The 26,792-nt window shown below is 42.2% G+C and overlaps 1 protein-coding gene across 1 annotated transcript in view; it reads right to left on the bottom strand.

Annotated features, from left to right (window-relative positions):
- Positions 1 to 1,495: 1,495 nt before the first annotated feature.
- The window catches only part of adgrv1 (adhesion G protein-coupled receptor V1), a 152,239-nt gene continuing 126,942 nt past the window's right edge, over positions 1,496 to 26,792 (bottom strand). Inside the window, exons 92-95 of the mRNA XM_030059593.1 lie at positions 19,677 to 19,798; positions 11,281 to 11,466; positions 7,145 to 7,322; positions 1,496 to 2,037 (exon numbers count right to left, since the gene is read on the bottom strand). Coding sequence (XP_029915453.1) covers positions 1,919 to 2,037; positions 7,145 to 7,322; positions 11,281 to 11,466; positions 19,677 to 19,798 — 605 coding nt within the window. The 3' untranslated portion in view covers positions 1,496 to 1,918. The remainder of the gene's footprint in view (positions 2,038 to 7,144; positions 7,323 to 11,280; positions 11,467 to 19,676; positions 19,799 to 26,792) is intronic.

Raw genomic sequence — 26,792 nt, 5'->3', positions numbered from 1 at the left:
CAACCTCAACCAGCCAGCATACGCCTGGGAGGTTATCTGTAATGTGCAAGGTACTCTGTCAACAAAATGTCCAAATTCAGCTGCAGGAAATGGATGATTGGTACTTCTATTCAGTCTGTGTTTCCTCACCTCTATATTTCTTCCTGAATTTTTAGCTTTTCTCCCTTTCTTGAGCAGTAGCAAAAAGTAGCAACCAGGAAGCACATTCAGAGGCTGATGAGTTGCAGAGGTGAAGGGCCGGTGCAAGGGTCAAGAAGATGTTGAATTCCAAGAAGTTCAAAGCTGCTGGAAAAGTCCTAAGGGCAGTGCAGGGCAATAATGAAGTATATTTACTTTATTATTATATTTAAGTGCAGTTTTCAAGTATCTGTACTTTTTATTGTATTTGTTTTTTTTTTTGTTTTTTTTTTTTGTTTGTTTGTTTGGGAACTTATGACTTTTACTCTTCTACATTTCAAAGACATATGGCACTTTTGACTCCACTACATTTCTATGACCTTTCAAATTACTCGTTACTTTTAAGCATTGCTTTGAAGTGAGCTGCTGATTTTTTTTTTTCTGTTTGTTTTTGTTTGTTTGTTTGGCTTTTTTTCTGGCCACATACTGTTTCTCATAAGAGACACACCAATCACAGTACCTGCTCTCAGCTGGGTATGGTGTGGAAAAAAAGTCATCCAGCTCCGTGAAACAAGCGCAAGCACGACATCCGTTTTCAAAGTGAAACACATTCGTTCCATTTTGTTAGCAAAGCACAAACGTTTCACAGTTACGAGGTTATGTAAATGCACTGTGAAAACAAGATAGGAATATATTGATATTAAAAAGAAAATGTACTTTTGAATACTTACTATATATTAAAAGCAAACACTCCAGTATTTTAACTCAAATAAAAATTCAACTGAGTAACTTTTACAAGGGAACGCTCACACAGACTCACTCAGTTTCTTCATGGAGCAAATCAAAGATAAATCTGACATGAATTTGAACCTAAATTAAATAGATTTCATTAATATATAACAAAATGATGACACTTAAGAGAATAATTGCATTTTGCAGTGTATTAGCTTGATGATTTTTTTCCATTTCTCATTCGGGAATGTTTCTGCAGTTTTCCTCCACGCTCCCCTGCCCTGTAGGCCTTTTCCTTACGCGGGCATCTCTATTGATTGCTGAGATTTTATTCTTATTTTCTAATGGTGAGCCAGAAAAGTCTGTAGCTGCTTTGCTATCTGCATACCGCAGCACAGCGTTCAGACCTCTTCCTGCTCCTGGACTCTCAGACGGTTTAGAACAAGCTTGTGAGATTCCTGTGAGAGGCTGTGTTCATTCACACACACCGACCTTCAGCAACTCAGTAGCTCCACATCCTCACTTATATAACCATCACAGGGGCACTCCTTTTACTTCTCTCTGTTCTTACTACACTGCCTCTTTGACTGGCCGACCCCTCAGAAAGCATTATCAGCAGTACAAATGGAATCAGCACAGCCAAATGTAAAATATATGGTGAATTATTTATTAACAATGTTACACAATCTCCAGCCCTAGCAGTGGTGGTTGTGATGAGGGCACCACTAACTCTTCCTAAAATCTATACAGAAAAAAAATAAAACAACAACAACAGCAAAAAAACAAAACAAAACAAAACAAAAAACAATATATACAACCAGAGAAAAAAACTCCGTCAAGGACTTTTAAAAAAATTAATTTAGTAAAACATTTATATGTTCATATATATAAAAACAGATGTACAGTAAAAATCACCAAGTTCCATATCAAACAACTATATGAAAACATTTCTATTGACAAAACTGATGTTTTTAGTGCAAAAGCAGTTGGAATATAAAAATACTGTGGTGTACTTTTCTCTCTCTCGGACTTGAGGAGGGAGGGATGGAGGATTGGGGAGGCGAACTGGTTACAGGTGGGTGTCGGCAATCGGGATTCGCCTCAGCTCGACGATTTGGGAGTTGGCTACGCTCCCTCCGTCGTGGCTTCCGTGGACGGACTCGTTATCGCTTACGTTAAGGCCAGTTCCTAAAACAAATAAAGACACACAGTTCATGAGTTTCTACATTTGACCCAGGTTCAAGACGGAAATCTTGTTGTAAAATCTCCACACTTCATTCAGTGTTTCTGCATAACTACTCATTTATAGCACTGATTATCATTCACATTTGTCCCGTTAGTGGCAACACAGTGTTACATAATTGACAATGTACTTCTTAGTCAGTGAGCTATCAGCTGACATGCAACAGTGATCCTTGATGGCTACTTGGCCAGCTGGAAATGTGACTAAACTCAATCTCCAAGTTGACGGTGGGAGCAGGCAGTACAGCGAACAAACCTAGGCAGAAATGACATATCACCCAAGAAACCTTGTTTTAATTTGCATTTCCTTACTACGTAGGAGATCCAGCTGGGCACTGCCAGTATAAACTAGTCATAATCTTTGGGCTATTATGGCTTTTATACAACAATTACAGAGGCATGTGTATATGAGGATATTATTGTAGCAGAATTACTTGCAAATGTGTGTGAGAGTTGTCTAACTATCTCAATCCATGTATGCGTAATCAGATTTGTAAATGTGCAAAAGAATCTCTCAGTGTGTACTGAAAGCTGTGAATATGTAAAAGAATCTGCAAATGTGTACTCAAAATCCAAATGCGTGTGTGTGTGTGTGTAATGTAATGTTAGCTGTTGTAAGCCGTTTGTGGTGGCAGCATTAACGATACTGAGGAGCAACCAGACACTCTTGGAGCAAAATTGTCAGACTTTTCATCTAATGCATATGTGTGCGCATGTACATGTATGCACTCACAGATTTGTCTGCACATTCACAAATTTTTATGTACTTGCAAAACTGAAAACAGATTTGGTGATTCTGTCACGTACTTACCAATCAGATTACGCACACACAGGTTCTGAGAACACATTTGCAGACTCCTGTACATTTTCTCAACTTTCAGCATTCATTTACAAAAGAAAGTCTGCTACAATATGCTCATATGTGTACTGTTTAGTGTGCAGCAAGAACAAGCAATGGTTAGGCTTGCAACTAATAATTTTCAGTATGACTGAAGCCAGTCTTTGACCAGTGACATTACTTGGCTGAAACCTTGTATAACAGACATTATCTGCATCATGTTTCGCCACCCACCAGCACGATAGGTAGTAAGCAGAAACTATCATCCATATATTAAGTATCCTGGGCTGAAACCGCCCCTTTGTGTTAACCTGTAACCTGCAGAGCGAGGTAATGGTGTGACATAACAGGAGCACCTCAGCCTGGAGCACACCCAGAGTGTCAAGGCTCCTGTTAACGATGGTGACTGATAAGAAAATGCCACCCTTGTACAGTAAAACCAAGACGTTAATGATCACCTGCCCACTGTGCTATGTACAATGTGTATAATGTACGTGTGTGTGTGTGTGAGTGTGCGTCTGTGAGCGCGTGTTAATGGTTGACTGCCAAATGGAGTGTGATGAGGCTCATTACCGTGCTACTTAATGACCCTTGTCAAGCAGCGCCACATTATGTAATTCTGATTAGAGAATTATCTTTACTGCTGACTGACCGGCTGAGAGTCGCCTCACATTAAACCAGGTTATAAGTTCACTGTGACACATGAACGAGAACAAGGGCAGAGGGCAGCGGAGGGAAGCGCGAGGACGGCGCTTGTGGCGCAACACTGAATGTCCTTGTGGCTGGCGGAGCAGCGTCGTGTTCGGTGGTGGGGAAGCTGGTTTGAAGGCGCAGTTTTGCAAGCGGCCAATTACTTCACTCTGGAGGTTGAACAACAGCAAAGCTAGCCTCAGGAGAAACACAGCTTGGCTAACTAATGTTACATAAAAAAAGGAGTTCAAATTGCTTTGTCAAGTCATGAAACTGACGAAAAACAAGTCATTGCTTACGGGGAGATAAAGGGAGTGACAGCTTTGGTTTTGCATGCAACGTCGACTGATTAGACTTGCCCTCCAGAAATTACAGTCAGGGGCAGTTACAGTTCAAAACAGCATGCATCAGCATCTCTGAAAATCTGGTAATACACAGTAGTTATTAACACTGATGAATAATTGTCATCTGATAAATTCAAGTTTAGTTGTGCAAAATCAGATTCAAAATATTAAAAACTAAAGCCACAGCAATCCAGCATCCTGTAAAACACCTCAACTCGTCCAAAATCAAAAAAGCCCACCTGAGTTCTTCATTCTAACCCCCCAAAAAAGCCACTTAACTACTCGACTCACTATGCAAATATGAAATGAGCTGATAAGCACTGCTGTAAAATGTAGTTGAATTATTACAGGGTCCCAACTCTTTTAAGGAAATCATTTTCCAGAATTTTTCAAGGTAATATCAAACAACATATATACATTTTAGGCCTTGCTCACAGACCGTCATCTTAGAAAGTTTTAAAATCAACAAAGTGGGCAGATGCCTCAAAATGGCGGATGTGTTGATCAAAGTTTTGCAGGTTTTTGATCTGTTTGGCCACCCATACACATGTGACTACTACAACAAAACTTGAGAAATGGGTCACCACAAACTAAAAACATGCAGTGTGAGCTGAGGTAAACGTTTGAGTGAATTATCTTGATCAAATGTTACAATTTTCCAGACTCGCACGAATATTTCCAGGACATTTTCCAGCTCCAGGTTTTGCAAGACAGGTGGGAACCCTGTACCAGTTTAATTACATGTAGTGAAAACTGCTTCTCAACACTTAATAGCAGAAGTCAGAGATGAAAAAAAAAAAAAAAAAAAAAAGGTTCACACGTATCCCAAATGTGTTGGCAGGTTGTGTTTGCTGTTCTTACTACAACCTCACTTTCTCATCTCATTAATACATTCCATTTTTTTTTTTTTTACACAGGGATGATCAAATATCCACTTGATGGCATGCCAGTGAACGGTGTGGAGCCAACTACTTTGACTTAATTAACACTTTGGCAAACGTGCCTCGGGGCAATGCTAAATAATCAGACACATTACATCATATTGCTGAGTTTGCAGACAAGCGCACCAATAAATTCTCTGGCTTGTGTGCTGCAAACCACAGAGGCTATTTAAGGTAGAAGTGATACGCAGGCCAATTCAGGACAACGGGGAAGGGGCCGGGAGAAAAGCAGAGCAGACACAACCGTCCCGCACAAAAACACAAACACACCCGTCTGCTTGTGATTCACCCTGTCACCACAAAATCAATAAGAGGAGTAAGAGGTTATCTCCGTCCAAGTTTTCAGCTTCGTGTAACTGACCCTCTGAGCCTAATCCCTGTTCATTAACGCTGCTAAGTCTCTCAAAGTCGCACCTGCTAGCAGAGACTTTTAATTTGGCTATCTCCTTGGCGACGGGGCTTTGTTTTTCTGGCATGGATGCTAACGGGTCTCCGGTGCTGTTTCCCAGGGGCCGACTTATCACTGAGGTAGTGTTGCAGACTCCATGTTCTTGTTGTCCCCACAAGGTGAAACTTGACTTTGATCTGAACATTCGAGCCTGCCTTTTCCCCGACGTAAAAAAACTTCTGCACAAAGTCAAAAGTCTCTCCTCAGTTATTTAATGATTAATCGTATTTCTCTGTGATATTTCTGAAACCCCAGCCCTGCCTGGTTCTGAGAAATTAAATGACAAACGCAGCATGACCCGACCCAGTCACATTAATTTGGGATTAAGTCTCATCAGGTTTAGGTTTATCGGTCTGTTTCTCTGTTTGCTACCTATCTCTGTCTCTCCCCAAACTAATACTGCCATTTGGACTGTCAGACTCTCCATGTTTCCATGACTAAAACTGACTGGAGTTTATTTTAAGGGGAGTTATGAGACAGAAATGCATGTTTTCCACTGGCTCGGTGTCAGCAGAAACACTCACTGGTAGAGGGGAGAGCAGCAGGGAGTGAAAATGACCTTTGAAGTAGTAAATAATTGCAGAATAACAGTCGCATCTAGGGTGGATTGACGGACAGAGAACTATTTAAAGTATTTCTATTACGATATGCTGATTTGGGGTGAGTTTCTGATCAGTGAGTGATCTTAAAACCGTGCGAGTAACGAAAAGTTTCGGGAAATGAAAAGCTATCTGGAGGAAGTACAGTACTTCAACTTGTTAAGAGCTACAACACCTTTCATGAAACCCTGCCATCACTGGCGATTCAGTCTAACTTGATTTGATGGACAGGACACACACACACACACACACACACACACATCGCCATGGTTATTTCTGAAGTACAGTCAGGATTCCTCCGGCAGAATCTCTGTCGGTCGTGGCCGCGTCGTGTCTCACGTTAACGGCTTCACGGAGTCCTGAGCCTCGACTTGGCTCCTGATCACACGGGCCTGATTCTTATTCAGACACTGTAAAGCAATTACACTGTGATTTGAAAGAGAGAAGAGAGGAGTGTGTGTGGTGTGTGTGTGTGTGTGATATATCAGCCAGCAGTTTGGGCCCTAAGCTCGTTAAACATTGATGGCCATAGAGGAAGAATGGTTTCCATGGCAGCAGAGAGATTGAAGGTCCGCAGAGGAAGGACTGAGCTTAGCTGACACTAATGGATGCCACGGGTATCTATGTATATGGAACAGTCAAATGCATACACACAACACACACATACACACACACACATGCGAGCAAAACCTACACCCACAGGCCTCCAAATTCCAAAAGCAGAGGTCTTATCCTCTCTCTCTCTTATTCTCTCGTTGTCAGTCTAAACTTTTAAAAGTCACAACACTCATAATATTATCATAGTGTGTTGCTGTAAATATCCCAATATAATGAGACATGATTTTAATATTTTGTATGCGACTCAGCAGTTTTTGGAGCAAGATCTTCTCGTTTTTGTGCAGAAAAGGCTGAATAGAAAGGGTCATTTTGAGTCTGAATTTTTCTTTTATATAAAGCAATAGAAAATCATCTATCAAACAAATAACGATGTAGCATAAATTACTGTTACTAATGTTTCCATTTCTCTCTTTGCTGCATTTTTTCATATAATTATCTCCTGCTCTGAGCAAAGTTTGTTTGACTTAACCTTGTGGACAGAAGGTTCATTGAAAACTTGCTGAACAGGTGGAAACACCAAACAAAGTGCCGTGAGCATGTCTGAGAGTCTGCATGTGTGCTTGTGGGCTCCTCACCAGTTTTTAAGGCAAAAATGAGATCGTCAAACTCCTGTGACTCCTCGTCTCCAGAGACCAGGTTGGTGTTGATGAAGCCTCCCTCTGTGCCGTAGGTGCCCATCACAGGACTGGGCTTATACACGCTGCTGGGCTGGCTGCTGGGCCGCAGCGACGCTCGCTCCCATTCAGCTGACTGCTGGCACACACACACGCACACACACACACACACACACACACACACACACACACACACACACACACACACACACACACACACACACAGAATCATATGAGTGCATGCAAGCACAAACATGGCAATGCACATTTTAATAAGATGAGGCATGCACTTACAGTCTGCACACACATGGACAAACATAACCAAGAGAAGAAAACATGTTACGCAATATGATGCACATAATTTAATGCATGTAACAGATGTCATCCTGTAGCGCGGAGGGTAGAGCATGGTATTAACACCGCCAGGATTAGTGATTCAGTCTCTGCCAACTCGGGTCAAAAGTACTCACAGGAATCTTCATTATTCTATTTCATGGTTTTTAAGCTTTTGTGCTTCTTTTGTCTGAAACTATAATATTTAAAATGCTGGTAATGTCACTGATAGACACCGACCAGTGAAGAGTAAGTAAATCAAAAAAGCCCCATGCTTGTGATGGCAAGATGCAACATATATTTATATATTTGTAGATATTGTAGATATGAGAAATTATGGACATGTTTCTGCTTATGATCCAAATTCATTTTTACTGCGATGACAGCTTGAGGAAGGCAAACTAATGAAACATGCTGGTGTGAAGAGTGCAACCTTGATTTATTCATTTACAGTCCATTTCAGCTATTTCTACTGCAACCCGTGTATGCACACATTCACAAGGATTCACCAACTGGAGTCTGTAAAAATACATGTGCATCATGTAAAATGTATTCTGTATGTATAGTTATAAGGTGAAAGTGCAAGGCTCCTCTTTGTGAATAGTTGATGAATCTGCACATTAATCTAAGAACCAATATTAACTTGACATGAACGCAGGATGGGAACAGGTCAACCAAACCCAGGCACCTCATTGTCAACACACACATACACACACGCCCACACACACACACACACACACACACACACACACACACACACACACACACACACAAACACAAGTGTCACATTCTTAATTCAGAGAATGGCTGCGTCTGCCAGCCGTGTAATCGTGTCTGTGATGAGTTAAGGTCAGCCAGAGTGCATGTTGTCAAAGCACCCCGAAGGGTTAAAGCCAATCTGCAGGGTCATAGTGGGTTCAGCGGGTCAGAGCCAGGTCACTGAGTTTAGGGTTTCATACTAAAACAGACTAATATCATGTAAATGCTGCTGCCGGCACAGCCAGACAGATGGCAACCTTTTATTCACAGTCCAAAACTGACATTTTTGGCTGAAAGGGAAAAAAGAGAGAGCGACGGCAGAAGAGAGAGAGAGAGAGAGAGAGAGAAAAGAGAGGGAGGGAGAGTCTGAATTTAAACAAGAGAGAGGAGGGAGAGAACAGGAGAAGGGGAAAGAAATGAAAAATGAAGAGTGAAATGGAAAAGAGAGACTGTGGTGAGTGACAGAACCAGGTTGTACTCTGGGGGCTGAACCGGTTTGGACTAGACAAACAAGGCTACGAAAGGGGAAGACCGAATCTTCCATAACAACAGAAAAAAACTATCACAAGGGTATTAGTGGAGCTAATGAGCCTGGTATATGTGACTGACTCTTAATCTGTGTGTTTCTCTGTGCTATTTTTGCAACCCCTACCCTCTTCCTGTTTTCCAGTGAGTTCCTTTCACATGAAATCATTTCATGCATCTATGAGTGAACATATACATGCATACATGTGTGTGTGTGTGTGTGTGTGTGTGTGTTCCACCAGCTTATGAGGCTAGCTAGTCTGTGACAGGTACAGAGTGTCCCGGTTAGGTGAATTAAGCACCACCAGGCACCACAGATCTGTCACATCCACTCTGAACGGAGGCCGTGACTGGATGACTCACGCTGCACAATAAGCAATTCAAACCCTCCCATTGTGCGCTCCTATCCCCCTTTCTAATCTCAGTCCAATTTTGTCTCAAATCGTTGACCAATCTCCTTCCCAAATCATCAATTATCTAATGCTCACTTCGTTCTTCTTAGCGGTCTCTTTCTCTGCTCGCCCCCTTGTTTTTTTTTTTTTTTCCTTTTTTTCTTACTAGACTGTACCAGAGTTGCCAAATCTCAGGAAGGCAGATAGTGTGCTCTCATGAATAAAACAAGATTACTGGATTCCTAGGTTCAGAGAGAGAGAGAGAGAGAGAGATGGAGAGAAAGAGATGGAGAGAGAGAGAGTGAGAGAGTGAGAGAGAGAGAGAGGGAGGGAGGGCGGAATAATGTTGAAGGAAAAAGATGGAGAGGGCCGTTCCCAGGAGCAATGAAGTTAAATCTGCCCCCCTTTTTTCCTCCTCTCGTTTTTCTCTTCCCCCTGCTCTCATCCAACCATCCTCTCCTCCTAACCAACAAGCTCCTTATAGGGTATTCTCCAGGGACAAAGCTGCTGAAAGAGACAGCGCACTGTAGAAGTGGTGCACGTGCATGTGTGTGTGTGTGTGTGTGTGCTATGTGCGCGTGCTTGCATGTGTGTATGTGTGTGTGTGTCATGTGGACTCTCACCAAGAGAGATCACAAGGTGAGTTTATGTGGGAGACGCGCAGACGGACCGCTCACATGCACCCATGCAAACCCACACACACATAATTTCGCACAGATGTTGCATAATGAGAACCACTGTAAAGCAAGCAGGCCGGCGGAGCGCGAGTGAGGACACATGAATGCGGAGCCGCGTTCGGCTGAGGTGAGAAATGTGTGACGGAGGGCCAGGAATGGGCAAACACAGCCATGGGAATGAGGGCATGGGAGAAAAAAGAAGGAGGGAGGTGCAGGGTGGTGAGGGAGGACGAGGGAGGTGGAGGGGGGGGAGAGATGGGGAGAAAGATGAGAGGGGAGTGGAGGCTGAAAGCTAGGATGTGCTCGGGGAGGAGGGGGCAAGACAGAGACACAGAGTGCAGGGTTTGAAATTAACTTTTTGCATCATCAGACAATATGGCTACCGGACTTTAACCTCTTCAACTCGGCTGCTCCCATGAGTGGGCTGTCACTGCACACAGAGATTTATTTTAAATTCTACTGGAGCTCCTGGGGTTTCAAAAGATACCAAATATGTCCTGTTGTAATACAGAAAAATGTGTATAAAATGATGCACAAGACATGCAGATATTTTGAGAGAGGGAGAGAAAAAATACCTTCTCTAACTGAAACTCTCCAATTCTGTGGTACATGTACTGTAAACACTGGACTATCTAAAAATTAAATGGCCAGAAAATCAAACGGTGACCCTTCAAATTCAAGTCTAATGATCAGTGATGATCAGCGTCGGAGGAGTAACTGGTTTCTGTGAATGAACAAATTTTAGTAGCGGGCCCCATGAAAATCCCATATTTAGCAAATTAACACTGACAAGACCATGAAGTTATTATTTCTTTTCCAAAATGAGTAATAAAACCTGTGTCCTAACAAGAGGCAAATGAAAGAACTGAAGGAGATTCAATCAGTATTGAAGCAGTTTCACATTTTTGCCATCTGTATTAAAAAAAAAAAAAAAAAATCTGTATTATATGCAATATTATAGCCTGAGGAGGAATGTGGCACCGCTCTGCCTCAAACAGATGCCGTGATATTTATAGCCTATACGGAACTTGATTCATCAAGTTCCCCTGCCAAGTTGGCTGCTGATTTCACAACATTTCCCGCCAGAGTTTTTAAACCGCATTGGGTAGGTTTGGCGGGTGTTAGTTTCAAATCCTGGAGAAGAAAGAAAATAAACAAGCAGAAAAGGCCAGAGGATGAAGTGAGGTGAGGGTGATGGGCGGGGAAGCCGGAGGAGATTGGGATTGAAGTTAAGAGATGAAGATCAGGGCGGAAACAGAAGCAGTGCTGTATGTAAAGTAAACACAAGATCAGGATTAGGGCAAGGAAAGGAAATATGGCTAAACATAGTAAGTGCATATACTGTATGCATATCTACCTTTGCGCATATAAACACAATCTCTGTGAGTGTGGGTGTGTGTGTGTTTCCTACCTCCTCCATGGCGCTGATGAGGTTCTGAGTCGATTTGTTGATGTCGCTCTCTACAGTAGCGGCTCCCCCGCCCGGGTAGGTCGAGTCAAGACCGTCGTGACCACTCATCTCCACTGTGTAGCTGGCTTTGGCTGCCCAACACAGCTGGTTGTGCATTATGAAGTACACCACAAACACATACAGGCCCTGGAGAGGAGGGAAAACTCAGTGTTAAAATAATCTGCTCTCACCTTTCTCTTCAGTTCTTTTTCCTTTTGTGAAGTTTTCACTATGATGCACGATCAAACCTTTGCACTCCCTGTTATCGGCTGCGAGTGATGTGGGAATTTAAGCTTGCTCTACTGTTGCACTACTGTAACCATCATCATTATCATCAATTTTATTTCCACTACCATCATCATCATCCTTTGAGATTCACAATGTCACCCCCAGAATCTGCTTTGATCATCTCAATCATCTCCACAAAAGCCGATACAGGCTCCAATGGAGAGCTTTGTCAAGTCATTACTTCATCCTCGGCGCATGACATCACTAACACCCCGGTATTTCTGTTTCCTCCTTCTCATCATCATTACCAAATCCTCTCGGTCAACAGCAGCCGGACGTGAATTACCCCACAGCACCGGTGTGCAAAATACCACAAGAGTGTCCCATACTTCACAATACCCGTCAGCAGGCCGTGACGACAGCCACAGACAGAGATGGAGCACAGACGAGTGTGTGTGCAAATGCATCCTACCCTACAAACAAAGACACACAAATCTTCCCCAGCAGACACACACACATGCACACATAAGCACATGAATACAGCATGCTTTCACCTAATTTAATGTTACATTAAAAGTGAATTTATTACAAACTCAATGACAATTGTTAAATCAAATACATCTAAAAACGGTTTGTAGGCCACCAGTCATCATGGGAGACATTATGGTATGCAACACTGTGGTATGCTAACCATTCAGTTATTAAAATCACTGAGTAAACAAAACTTTTTCCATCATGTGACATTTTCAAATTTGCGAAGCAAAGGCTAAGAATGTCTCAAGATGATACCAATATGTCCAATGTTTCCACAAGTGATGCATGCAGTTGTGTTGTACATAGAAATTGGAATCGCAGCCGACCACGGGCTATGTATTAGATGGACAAAAAGCGCACTAGAAAAGGCCTTTCCACAGCCGATGGCCAAGCCCCCCCCCAACACACACACACACACACACACACACACACACACACACACACACACACACACACACACACACACACACCTATCTAGCAGAGCAAAGTGCAGGCAATCATCATTACCCGTGTACCCAAGGGACGTTGACATAGAAAGGGGAAAATAAACAGTGCTAATGGTCACAATCAACATGATGAGCCACGTGAGGAGGCCAACAGGAATCGTAACTGGAAACTGTGTGTTTATGGGTGTACTGTAAATAGGGAACATCCAGCGAGTTAGCTGGAGGACAAAAAAAGCCTTGCAAATAGATTTGCACATGGAACAACCTCACAGATCATTAGCTGTGGTTTACAGCCTCATGCTTCAGAGAGGGCAAGTTCGCAGTGTGTGAGTGCTGCATGGGTACGTGAACGCAAGTGTGTGTCCCTGCAGCACTGCACCTCAGAGAACAGGTAAGAAGTTTACGAGCTCTGCAAGGAGACATTTCATTTTCCTTTGCTCTACCATTAAACAGAGGTCATTTCAGGGTTTAAGGCTAGGTTTGGGGTCGGGGCTAAAATTAGTACTATGTTAAGGTTCGTTTGCTTTTTTTTAATATTTAGTTTGGCAACATCTTTGGTGATAAAAGGTCATTGCTGTGGTGTTTTTACACAGAACTTCCCAGAGATCACTCCGTGTGGATGGTGATGTCTTCTTTGTTTGATTCTCTGCTGATTAAGTTTGGGTTTCTGCAGGTAACAGCTTTTCTCTGTCCCTGCAGCCATGGTGGCTCTTGCTGCTTGTGCTAACTACCCACGTCTTCCTCTGTTTATTCCAAACAAACCTCTGCTGCTGAGTAGACACATGACTTTGTGCACGCCAGAGAAATTTTTTTCTCAGGAAAGACCACTCTATTACAAAAGCAAGTATAATATGTTTCATGAACTGGATACTGGGTTAGCAGTGCAGAAAGATGGGCATTTATTCATATGAAAACTCTAAAAATCATTACTTAGAGTTTGTTAGAGTTAAAGGAATACTTCACTCATAAAGCATAATTGATTGTGCTGCCTTCAATCTCCAACAAGCTTTATGAGGCAAGCCTTCATGGTAAACTTGTATTCCAAAAATGCCGGCCATCTCTGATCCAATGGAAAAAACTGACGTCGTAATTTTCTGACTTTACAACAGCAAAAGGCTGTCAAAAGTTCTGTCCAAGTAGCTGATCCGGTGAAACGCACACACTTGTGCATGCACACTTCAGGACTGCAAATGATAGGATTTTGTGGAAGTGCAACAACATTTGAGCAAAAATATGTGTGTTTGGGAAATATTGAGTATACAACTGGATACCGGAGACTCGGATTACACTGCATGACGAGTGTGAGCTTTTTAAATGAGACTTTTGATGGTGTTTCGCACAATTACAGGCCCAATTTTTTCCACTGGATCAGAAATGGCTGGTATTTTTGGAGTTTACCACGAAGGCTTGTGAGTAAAATTTTCTTCGTCGGAGGCTGAAGGCAACACACAGTGAGCACTTGATACAACAATTATAGATTATGGCTGAAGTTTCCCTTTAAGGATAAACAAATGGATGCGGTCAGTTGAGAGTCCTCTCAGCTGAAGTAGTGGATATGTGTGCACAAGCATACAGGTGTGAGATCATGTCTGGGTGCTGCTATCCATGGCTCTGCCTCCATCACAGCAGTGCTGAGGGTAATTAGCACAGATCATTAGCAGGCCGTGCAGCCCGAGGAACAGGCTCTACTACCACAGGCCTGTTATATAAGTGTTCCCTGATCACCGGAGAGGCCAGGTCTTTAGAGATGGAAAGGACCGAACTAATGAGAGAGGGAAGGATAGATGAGGAGGGAGGTAGAGAGGTAAGGAGGGATGGAGGAGAGAAAAACACGAGGAAGCACTAAGGAGATGAGAAGGAGAATTAGAAGTGATGAAGTAGGTAGATGACAAAGAAGAGGAGGAGGAGGAAAACAAAAGAGGGAAGGAGGCTCCGGCTGAACCATTCCATCCATCTGTTTTCTATACTCACTTCATCCTAATCAGTGTCACAAGGGAGCTGGAGTCTATTTCAAACTGGGCGGAAGGCAGGCAAACAAGTCAGGCTAAACAATTAATCAATTCATTAAAATATTATCAAAATCGCACTATGGCCTAGTGCAATATCCAAATTGCTGGAGCTGCAATTTTTTGATGAAATGTGTTACAAATGCAAATATTAATGAAGTTTTGTGGAGCCACAGAGAAGCCCTGGTCTACAAATAATTTTTAGGAAAACATGTTTGTTTGGCGCTGACCCCAGCAAAATTCATATCATGGTCAATTTAATATTTTTTAACAGCAAAAAGGCAATCCAATATGATGCAAATAATTAGTATTTCTACAAAATTTGTGAATCATATCACAATTGCAACATCTGGCAAAATATATATATATATATATATATATATATTTTTTACCAAGCCACTTGTTGTGAAGGTTTGAGACAAAAGAGAAAAAAAGAAAAAAAAAAGAAAGTGTATTGAGACATAACTTTCTTCTGAACCAGCTGATGCGAGAGTGATCATATCGTGTTAGTGAGTTGGTGACAATGTTATTCGTGTTTGAGCTGAATAATTGATAGAGAATTTGCTCAACATTTTGGAAAAGTGCCGTGGTTTGTGTGCAACAGGGCTCTTTCCCACACACCAGCACTACCAACACTGTCCTAGCAGGCTCATCATTGCTGTTTGTTTGTGTATGTGTGTATGTGTGTGTGTGTGTGTGTGTGTGTGTGTGTGTGTGTGTGTGTGTGTGTGTGTGTGTGTGTGTGTGTGTGTGTGTGTGTGTGTGTGTGTGTGTGGACATGTGGGCCAAGGCCTGCTCTTTCATCAAGACACACAGAGATCCTGTGGCCTATTTTTAGCTGTGAGCAGAGGTTCAACGAGGCAGCGGGGGTGGAATTGAATTGTGATGGGGCCTGGTGCTGCTTCACTGCTGCCTGTTTGTCTGACTGTGATGATACAATGAGGTAAGGTTTACTGGCACAAGGGCCGCCACTGGAGAAGATAATAAGGGATGGTGCTGTAATGATTTGATTATTGTGTTGTAATTTAGCCTGATGTGGTACAGATGTGTCTCCAGACGAACAATGTGCCAAACAGCAGAGAGCGAGAGGAAAAGGGTTGAAAGAGAGAGACAGTAGTGGACTCTTAGAAAAGGAGAAGTGGGATCGTAAAGGAAAAAATAAGGTGGTAGATGGGTACAGTACACACAGAGAGGAGGGGCAAAACAGTGGCCTGCTCTATTTTCAGGCAAATTGTATCGATTTTACGCCAAAGTCCTATTTCTCTCATTATCGATGCCAGTCCTGGCAGGTCAGTAAAGGCTGTTTTCTATAGATACGGAGCTCAATGACCAACACTAATGTCTACTCTGTGGCATGAACACAGATCAGTTTATGGACCCATTATATACACTGTATAGTAGGCGCACACACGCACACACACACACACACACAAACAGCTGTAACATCTGCAGTTGTTTAATGGTGTTCGGTAATCAGCTGTTGGGAGGTGTGCCGCACACACACATCAATAACAAAACCAAAGTAAACATGGAAAATTCTCCTCATGGAAAACTCACAGTTCGAGGTAAACAACATCAGCTGGCGAGCCGCGCCGCAAAACAAAAGACATATAACAGCTTGCAACCGCAACACAATTGAGGGGGATATGGAAATTTCAAACATTAAAGACTTCGACGGCTTCAGCCCAGGATTAGGTAAAGCGCTGCAATAAACCGCTGGTGGAATGATAATGCTGCGAGAAACAGGTGTTTACGCAGCACGCGTTTTGTGCAGCATTTAACTACTGTGTTTCCCAAACTTTTTTTCTGACAAGTAGACTTTACAGAAAAGAGTAACTGGGTTAGGAAAGCTTATGCGCTGAGCCATTTTTCCCTTTCTTTTACTAATGCAACATTTCTCTGACTCAGTGGATGTGAAAACCATCTTGACTTTTGCATCACATGGTATCATTTCCTTGCACTGTGATTTTAAACTCTTTCGGTAAATAGCCTCTTGATCTGAATTTCTTGCACAAGCACCAGAGCACTTTTTCATTAATGCAAAACAGAATTTCTAACTTGTACCGTAACAGGCCGGCATCTGTTATGAATCATGACAAACTAATTGCTGTTCAAGCTGTAGAGTGCTTTGATGAGAAATACATTTCCACTTGTTTATTGAATCCCATTCGCCTTCATTAAACTCTGACACACAATCCCAAATGGATGTCCCACGACTACACAAAATGTCAGGCCTCTTGCTGTAACCCTCATCCCCTTCACAGTTAAACGAATTACTTTTGCTCCGTAAACCTTAGATTCAGACAATCCCCGAGGTGCACATGCATGCACACGCACACAGCTCTAATTGCAACCATCCTTAGGACATGGCAATAGCCTCCCAACAGACACAAACCCTCTTTCCTTAGCGAGGTTTTGTGAAAACTAGGTCACATGAGTTTGTTTACTGCTAATCAATGTGCTTGGACACAGTTGGCTTTCAGGGCTCTTTACCTGTCTGTTCCATTTGAATGAATCCTTGTCTCTACAGCAGACCGAGCGCCGAGCCCCAGAGGCTCTGGCTTTGGTCTCAGCTGTGGGACTGCGGTCGGTGCACTGTGCTATTCAATTCTCGAGGCTGATACTTTACCAATTTTGGCGGTGGCACACAAATGTAGGAGCTAGAATTGAAAATCAATTGTCATAGACTTTCTCAGAGCACTACTGAGTTTGAAAATTTGGCTGCAAGGGTTATCTTATAGCCAACGCATGTCTGCCCTGAAGCCAAGGCCAAACTGGACAAGACAGGAGGAAGTCTATTAGGCTGGTGTAAAGACTTTTCTTATGTTGAATTTCGTTTCTCAATGGAAATGGAGCTGCGTGCTGGAGACAGGGATTTAGTGTGTGTGTGTGTGTGTGGGTTGTGCATGCATGTGTGTTTGTGTGTTTGAAATGGAGGACAATTGATTTAAGGGAGAGTACAGGGAGGTCTGGAAGGCTGAAATAAAAGACAAAAACAGATGAAGAGGGAAAAGGGGCCTTTTAGCCAAAGTGTTCCTACACGTTTCAACCAGATTTTTTTTCAGCTAAAACAGAAGTCACAGTGGTGTTGAAAAAAATTAACACTGATGTTTCAAACTACAAGTGATATCGCCAGCCATTCAGTCTCTTAACTGAGTGGACACTAAGGATTATTATGGATAGAAATGATATACACTGATCAAAAGACTGGTTGGTGTGGCTTATAACCAGTGATACAAATAAAAATACCCTCATCCAATGGGTTAACTGAGGAAAGTGACCACATGATGTCACAGAGCAGGGGCTGACAGACAAGCGCTAAGTGTGACCTCGGCTGTTGGCAGTGACATCACTTCTCTTCATTAGTCACGGCAGCAATGGGAGAGGTTTACTTTAGTGTGAGACTGTCGTCTTTGGCATGGGGATGCCACATATCACCGTGGGCTACCACAGACCCTGATGGCACACTTAACAGACAGATGACGTCAAAAGGCAGATGACAGCGGAGGCATTTATAGACAGTTTACAAAGAAAGAAACTAAAGCAAAGAAAAAAAAAACAAAAGAGAAGGAGTTAGAAAGACCATGCTGGATACCTCTGACACGCATTACTCTACGATTAGTGACTGAGACACCACAGGCCCCTACTTTTCCACAAAACTACATCGCTGTGCCAACAACTGCTAACTACTAATCTTGCATTCAACTGTTATGGGTTTTTTTTGGATTAAAGTTGCAATTTAAATACCCAATATTTGCATGTCAACACAAACTGGAATGATTTTTCTGGTCAAGCATATGCAAGGAAAATACTAATAATTGTTAAACAGATGTCATGACATTATAGGCCATTTTTTGCAAAAAGGTCCATACTGACATTACTTGTTAATACTGATATATCAAAACCATGTAACAGTAATAAAGTAGTGTTCTCAATAAAGTTTAGGGCAAGTATTAAGAGTGCAGGAATCCTCTGCTCTCTTGCATATTTGGACATTTCTTCCTATGCACCTGTCTACAAGTTACTGAAGGTGTGCACATTCAGTATTATGATTCTCTGCGAAATGAAGTTGCTCAGTTGAATCAAAGCGCTGGCTGCGAAGTTCAACCCATCATCACTGACCACTGTCATTGATGTAGCACTTTGAAGTTGGCAATGTTTGGTAGGGATTTCCAGCTGTGAGGAGATATCAGGTGATAAGGGTTATCTAGTATGGCATTAATGTGCTCCCCTTATCCTCCACATGGAGCACAGAGAAAGAAGAAAGGGGGGCCGGTAGATAAAGAAAAGCATACAAATGGAGAGGGGAGGAGAGAGAGAGAGAGAGAGAGAGAGAGAGAGAGAGAGAGAGATAATCCTCAGTGGTCAGAGCAGATAGTGAGGACCTGCCTCTCTCCATTCCTGTGGTGCTCTTGTTACTCTGACTCACCAAAACATCAAAGTGGAGCTTCAAAGCGGAGTCTGAAGTAGCCTTCATCACAATCTCAATCTATAACTCAGCAAATCATACATATGTGTACTTGTACACACATAAATGCACTAAAACACTTAGCATTCCTGTAGGTTAAGAAAATCTATATTTTATTTGTGGTAACAGCCACAGAGCCCTCCCATATTTTAAGCCTGGAAATGCAAATGCATCAAACAACTAGCAAACATAAGAACAGAGGGATGCTAGTCCTTAAAGACGAGTAGTATGGATGGTTTGAAATACACACAGAGTCTGTGGCACTCAGGCTTGAAAAGCTTAGGTCTGCTAATATTCGCTGACTCTGTCATTTCAGTATGGACAGTGAGATTTCTTCCAGTGATGTCAGCTCAGTTGAGACTTGAAAAAAGTGAGTACCAAGCACACTTCATAATCCTGCATTCGAGGGCATCAATAAAGATGACAACAATAACAAAAAAGTAAAAGAAAATGCAATGTGATTTCAATAACTCTGATAACATCTCCAAAGAGGAGAATGATGAAAACACAGATTACAAACAATCATTCCATGAGAGGATAAATCTCATCTTCTCGGTGCATACCAAAAGAAGTGATTGTACATCAATGTGTTGCAAAATGGGGAGAAAATGACATGCAGCTGTTGATTTAGATGTTGACAGTAAAGAAAACAAATAGTGAACTTAGTGAACTCACCAGCAGGCAGTTGAAGATGACGTAGAGGATGAGCATCCACGGGTACCTGTAGCCCATGTGGAGTCCTCCCCACAGCCAAACCAGGAAGATGAGCAGGAACAGGTACAGCACCATGGGCACCTCTGCGCACAGAATAACACAGAGCGGGATCAAAGACGGCACAAATGCAGGCTGATCATCAACAATTTCAATTATAGACTGGATGTTTCTCAGTTAATTGAACAGTATGATAAGCTTTAATCATCAAGTCATAGCACCATACTGCAGTGACTGTGAGCCGCCACATTACAGATAGCAACATCCAAAAGGTCATAATGTACTGGCTTGCCTCATCTAGCTGCATACATGCCACACACATTTGCTGGTTATTGATTACAGCATTTTCAAGTTTAATGAGGGTAGAATGGCAGTAAAATGAACTAACACATCCTGCAGGAATTTGGTGTTTCATGGTTTTAGTGTATTAAGTATTTTGTGGGTGAGACATAATGTGGGTCTCATGTGTGACTAGTGTTTCTGAAGCCAGGGCTGGGCACCCGTCACAGTGGGGCAGTGAGAAAAAAGGCAGCGGTGCTGGAGCCAACTGCAGGCCTGAGGGGCTGTTTAGTGGAGCAGCTCTTAATCAGGAGGCTTTACTGGAGAGCAGCAACTCTGGCACAGGGCTAAAGGTTGGCCCAGACAGCATGGAAACAAATGTATGTGTATGTGCTGCACACATTCACGTGCGCGCGCACGCGCGCGCGCACACACACACACACACACACACACACACACACACACACACACACGCACAAACTCACACATTCATGTACCCAAGCGAGCATGCCAGCATACACTCAAACTCAAACTCACTCTGGGCTGAACTAAAATGAACTAAGTGAATGAACTAAGCCTTTGTGGTGATGCTATTGCAGCTGCATGCATTAGTGCTGTGAAAAGTGTCGACTCTGATCCACTAACGAGTGCACGCAGGCAGTTTGCATGTGGAAATGGAGGAGACACCTGGCAGCAGACTTTTAGTGTGTTTGTGTTTTGAGGAGTGTCAGCTGTAGGGGCATAAAAATGGAGGAGGAGATTATTGAAATGGATCTCACACACAAATATTTCTCAGCCCAAAACGTACTTAACCATATAATTATGACTGAGGCATGACTCGGTACATTGAGGCCATCCAAAAGCTGTTGGAAACTGCTTTCTAACAAGTTTTATTTAGCATTACTATGGGAGTGGGGCCTTAGAAAACCAGTCTTGTAATTTCTGACCTGTGACATCATGTGGTTCATGTGTAAACTCCGGAGAGATCAATGCTCTCATGAAGAAACCACCCTGAATTTTCCTCTAGAGAGAAGAGAGCTGATAACATGATACTGTGATTTCCACATTCATGTGAAGACAGCATGAGCAGAGTTTTTGCAGATTTTTTTCTATTTGGCCATACATCCTTTGAATTTTGAAGTTATTTGGCAGAAGTATTCAACTGTGAAACTGAAATATTTGCCAAAAGATTAACTAAGAAGAGAAGGTGTGAAAACGCTAATGCAGTGTCGTGTGGATGGAAGGACTTGAGCTTCAGTCACAACACTGATTTGAGAGTAAGAGTCGCCAGTGAGGGAGTTGGACTCCAAGTCAATGAAAAAGCTGAAGGTGGGTCACCAACTTGGTGAGCATGCAGGCCAGGTGTGCACAGGTCCTTGTGCATTTTTTAGAAACGGTTTATTTAGCGATTTTTCAGCATGTGCACTGGTTTGGAACATACTGAGCTAATCTCATTCCCAGGTTTTGTTCTTTGTACATAGTAGAAAGCCTGGAGAAAGATCCTCCAGTTGTGGGGGAAAAAGAAGGGAGCAAAAAGACTCACCATCCATCCAGTCACTGGTTGAGATGTCCATCTGAATTTGAAAAGCAAAGCTCAACTTGGTAGTGCTTGCAATTATTTGTACAAATCTCGTGAATAGTGTGTTTGAATATTGCCTTCTAGGACTCCTTATTTTGCCAATCACTCAGTTTTCATCTTCACCCTTTATAGAGGGCGGTAACCCTGAAATTCTGCCCATCCAGTAAAACCAACCAAATAGACGACTTCACCAAGGCTATACTGAGCATACAGCTGGAGAATCAAGACTTTATGCTGCATGAAGAGTCTGAGAATTATAAACTTTAATATATCTTTTTTTTTACATAGAGTTTTTCATTTTTTTTTTTTTAAATTTGTTCAAAGGGGCAGGGACAGGGGAGAAGAAAGAGAAAGAGCTTGTTTTCATTTCAGAACTCGTCTTTTCCAAATGAAAATGAAAAGAAATTACACCTTGCCCAGTCAGATCTATCATTATTAATTATGATGCAGTTGATAATATTTTTTGTTACTGCTTTATGAAGTAAACTATGCATTGTAACCTCTGGAGTCATGCCATACATGCATGGACAAAACTTCAGTCCTTCATCTCCTGGCCTTTGATTAATCAACATCTCCTCTTGTTGTGAGAGCAAGGCTGCAGCATGTGGGAATGACACTGCACCTCAGGTATTGTGATTGGGAAATAGCAAATGACTTGATTTGCATAAATGGTGGTAATAAATCAGGTGCTACACCAGAGAAAACTGCACCTGTTAAATGAGTGCACGTGGTAATTAGTGCGCCTCTCAGTAAATTGATCCCTCATCATAACACTCTCACACGCACATGTGCTCCACACACTAGGGCGCACACACACATTTTCCTGCGTGTCTCATAAAGTAAACACATACCAATGAGAGCATGTAGCATGCAGGCAAGCACACACGAGCAGACCCAGCGTATTTGGACACTGCAAACTTTTCCTAAGATAAGATCCTGTTACCAAGAGGCCTCTCTGCACGTGCCTCTGAACTGAGATTTAGCAACCGGTATCGCTGATGACCCACTTTCTGTCAGGGCTGCACCAGCGCTTCATCTGTGTGACACACTACATGACCAGAGATATAAGTATTGATTAATTGATTGATTTTTATTTGATGATTTCATTTAAAAACAAACACTAGCTCTACCAGGGCAGTCAGTGCGCACATGAGAGAAAAAGTCAGGAAAGTTCATTTCCATTGTGGTCCCTCTGGGAATTGGAGGAGAGGGGTCAAGGCGGCAGATTGAATATTAATCAAAGTAGTAACACAACACAATACCCACAATACAATGTGCCTACACTGTCATTCAGCAAATTATTCACTGTATTAACAACATTGTATTGTATCAACATTACATCACAGGCTCCTCAACAGATTATATACCTGTAGAAAATACGCCGTGGATGCTTAGTGCAGACAGCTACATTTATGTTCCCTTGAACTCTCCTGATGTGAACTCAAGAGAAAAGGCTTGTTCTCACGCTGGTCAGGAGAGTGAATAAACTGTATAAACACATGATGCTCCTCTCATCCTTCAACCCCCCCTCTCTTTTTCTCATATGTTCTCCCCACTCCCCCGCCCATTCATTATTGGAACAACTAATTTGAAAACAAACAAAGCGCTGCCATTCAGAGCAGTGACTCATCGGAACAGAAAGAAAAGAGTGTGAGATATAAAACATAGCTCATTAATACCTAAAATATTTCCTTTAGGGGGAAATAATGAAGCTTTCCACAACGGCCGCAGCTGTTGCAACAAACTCTCAGCACCCCTGTTTTTTTTTTGTTTTTTTTTTAATCAAATCTGCTCCTAAGAGCCTGTGTATGAGGCTGACACACTCAAACACTCTCCAAATGAAAACATAGTTTCAATATTAATGACGGTGTTAAGGAGTGTCACTGTTCATTTATACAGCTCACAATGGCTCCCTACTTTAATATGGTCAATGCAAAACATGTAGATGCAGATGCACTGTCGCTAAAACTGTATGGTCTGTATGTGTGTGTGTGTGTGTGTGTGTGTGTGTGTGTGTGTGTGTGTGTGCGTGTAGGTTTCTGGAATATGGGAGTTTAAGAGACATACAGCACAAAAATCTCCATCTTGAGTCAGTTTCAGTCTTGTATTTAGTGTTAAAAATGTTGTTTTTCTTTTATTAAAATATGTGACAGTGGTATGAGATATTCAACTTGTTTCCAGAATTTTCTTGAATCAAGTGTAATTTATTTGCTTTACTCTTCTGTCTGGTTTCAGCATTATACTTGTTATACTAAATTATACAAAAAAAAAAAAAAAAAAAAAAAAAATCTGATTTCATTGGTTGAGTCATTCAACTCTTTCACCAGTTTTAAGAGTCAGTGTGGAATGAAATATCTTCAGGTGGAGAGTTTTTGCAGAGTAAATTTAAAATTCAATATAAATGATTTTTGTGTCAAGCCAACACCGCGAGCAATTCTTTGACAACTGATGTAAAAGAGTGTAAACCCCCATCCACAGAGAGTTTTGCAGCAGTTCAGCGTCTCACAGCATGACCAGTATGGCTGTGGTCTACCGGTTGGTGATGTGTAGGACACACTGTGCAGTTCACTTAACAAGTAGGCTGGAAACACAGGGGCACGGGGCCCAGGTTTGCACAAAAAGCCCACACACAGGTGCTACTTCCACCCTTCTGTCAGCCGCTCGGCTCCACATTCACACTCTTTATCTCGACAGCTTTTACTCTTTCTCTGGCTCTCCCTTTTTCTCTGCCTTTCATTTTCCTTAGCCTTGTTTGTGCCCTCCTCTTTTTATCTCTTTTTCCTCCCTCTCCCTTTCCTGTAGAGCCTTTATTCCCTTCAAGTCTTTATTCAGCATCTCCCGTCACAATGTGCTTTTTTTCCACAGCTCAGAATTTATTTTTCACACCTAGACCTTTCTTGCTTTTTCCCTCCCTCTGGTCATCTCATTTGACTGCCTGTTTGCTCAGAGTCTATAAATCTGTATAATAAGCCCTTTCATCTGCAGTTCCTCAAAAATATTCATAAACTTTTCTTAAACTTCTACCTTCTACTGACTTCCAGTCAGAGCTGTGCAGACTTTCTATCTCTCTTCCCTCTCTCACGCACACTCACACATCTGCCTCTGTCTCCTCCCTGCCTGGTTTGATTTTTCCAACCATGTAAGCACATTCCAGTCTGAGGACAGAGTAGAGCTCCCACAGTAAGAGCAGGTTCCCAAAGCCTGCTGGAAATGAGCTGACTGGCTGGCTGAGACAGCAACAGGCACAGTTTTCCATCACTTACCCAGACTGATGTGTGCAGATGTGTGTGTGCGTGTGTGTTGCATCTATACACATACACATAAACCTGCAGGACAGTCTCATCCCTCTGCCAGACCTGAGCTGTCTAACCTCTGATGGGAGGTAATGATTATCTCTCTGTGTATCCTGGCGGATGTGAGATGGTGCTCCGTCTGGCCCGAAACAATTTCCAGTAATTTCCACTGGACACGAGGGAGCCGCGTTTCTCCACAGGATGAAAGTATATTTGTATATTTGATCTGAGTGAGTTCAGGGTGCGAGAGGACCAACTGAGAGAATGCGGGTTCAACACAAACAGCCGAGCAGAAACCAAAGACGGCACTGACATTACTGTCACGGAGAGGTCAGCAGCTGTCACAACAGCAGAGGCCCTTATGTTCAGCATGGACTCATACACACACACTACAAACACACGTGCACACACACACACACACACACACACACATATAAGCTGACAAGGAAGCACGCAAGCACTTTAAGAATCCAAACAAGTGGTAAAAAATTAGATTTAGATAATACACACATGCACACCCACTTCAACTCCATAAACATTATTGGCGCAATAAACGTTTCATATCACCATGACAGGATGACTTTGTCAAACATGAAACTGAAAAATTGTTTTACTGCTTGGACTATTCAGCACTCACAATCTGTTCACAATCTATTCAATATGGATGTTATATAATCGCAACATTAAAAAAACCCATTGCCAATCTGATTCTCTGCCAAGGTTGTGTGAAGTTATGCTGTCCGTCTGTACTTTAACCTCAATTGAAAAGCATCAACGCATGATAATAAAAAGCAGTTCAGCATGTTACAAAGGACAATCTACTGAACAATGTCAATTAAAGGTTCCCCAAGGTTCCCCAAGAAAATACAACCATCCAATAAAAACTTAACTTGATAGCAGCAAGTTTATAATTTGGATTTACGGCTCTAATGTCAGCACCTTGTTCCAGGGTTACTCAAGACAGTGGCCTTGAATACTGAACCCTCTCATTAGAATACACTGATAGATTAAAAGCCCACTGTTATTGTGTTCATACCAATCCCAGATAGAAATCCCCATGCTGATAACAGATTGCTTGTCAGAATAACATTGCAATTCCAGCGAGTTAACTCATAGGGAACAGATTAATATCGAAATAAATTAAATTCTCTCCATCCAACATAACTAAGTTTAGTTTTTGGATAAAGGTAACATGTAGCTATTGCAAATGAATCCGGTGAAACAGGCATGAGAAAAATATTTTGTGCTATATCTACACAAGCCTTTGAGCTAGGTTTTGCATTTCAAGGCTCTTGAAACAAGGCAATAAAAACAACAAATTTAAAAAGGAGTCAGTTGTCCAGCAAGTATCCTGCAATCAAAACTTCCATCCATCTAATCACATTTATTCTTTTATTTCCTCATTCCGGACCGAGTGAGGTGCAGACAGGGCACACTGACACACAGAACAATAATAGCTATTCATTCTGCTCCGCTCTGTTGACAAGTGAAGGTGTGCATACCGCTGTATCAAAAGAACATCATGTATTGCAAACACACCTTGGCGGCTCAGTGGGGGCTGCGATAAGAGCGGGTTGATGTGCGTTAACGAGGCACTGTTGTGTTTTAGTGTGACACTATAATGGAAATGAGATCAAATTCATCATGTTTAGTAGTGTCTAACATATTTTTTAGCAGCTCGGCTTAATGATAGAGTTACACACTTTGCTGAGGTACATGTCTGCAGATGGGGTAAAGTGCCCTGCGGCACACACACACACTACTTCACTGACGTCAGAGGTCCTGCTAAATCTTACACAGCCCTGTGAGTTTTACAAGCACGTCATGTGTGCGTGCACTCACACACACACACACACACACACACACACACACACATGTGAAGAAGCCCTCAGCTTTGCTTATCTCAGCAGTTGTTTGCTATAGTGAGGA

Source organism: Myripristis murdjan, chromosome 9 (genome assembly GCF_902150065.1).
Source record: "Myripristis murdjan chromosome 9, fMyrMur1.1, whole genome shotgun sequence".
Taxonomy (NCBI): domain Eukaryota; kingdom Metazoa; phylum Chordata; class Actinopteri; order Holocentriformes; family Holocentridae; genus Myripristis; species Myripristis murdjan.
The sequence above is the reverse complement of the archived record's forward strand: the minus strand, read 5'-3'. Positions and strand labels throughout refer to the sequence as shown.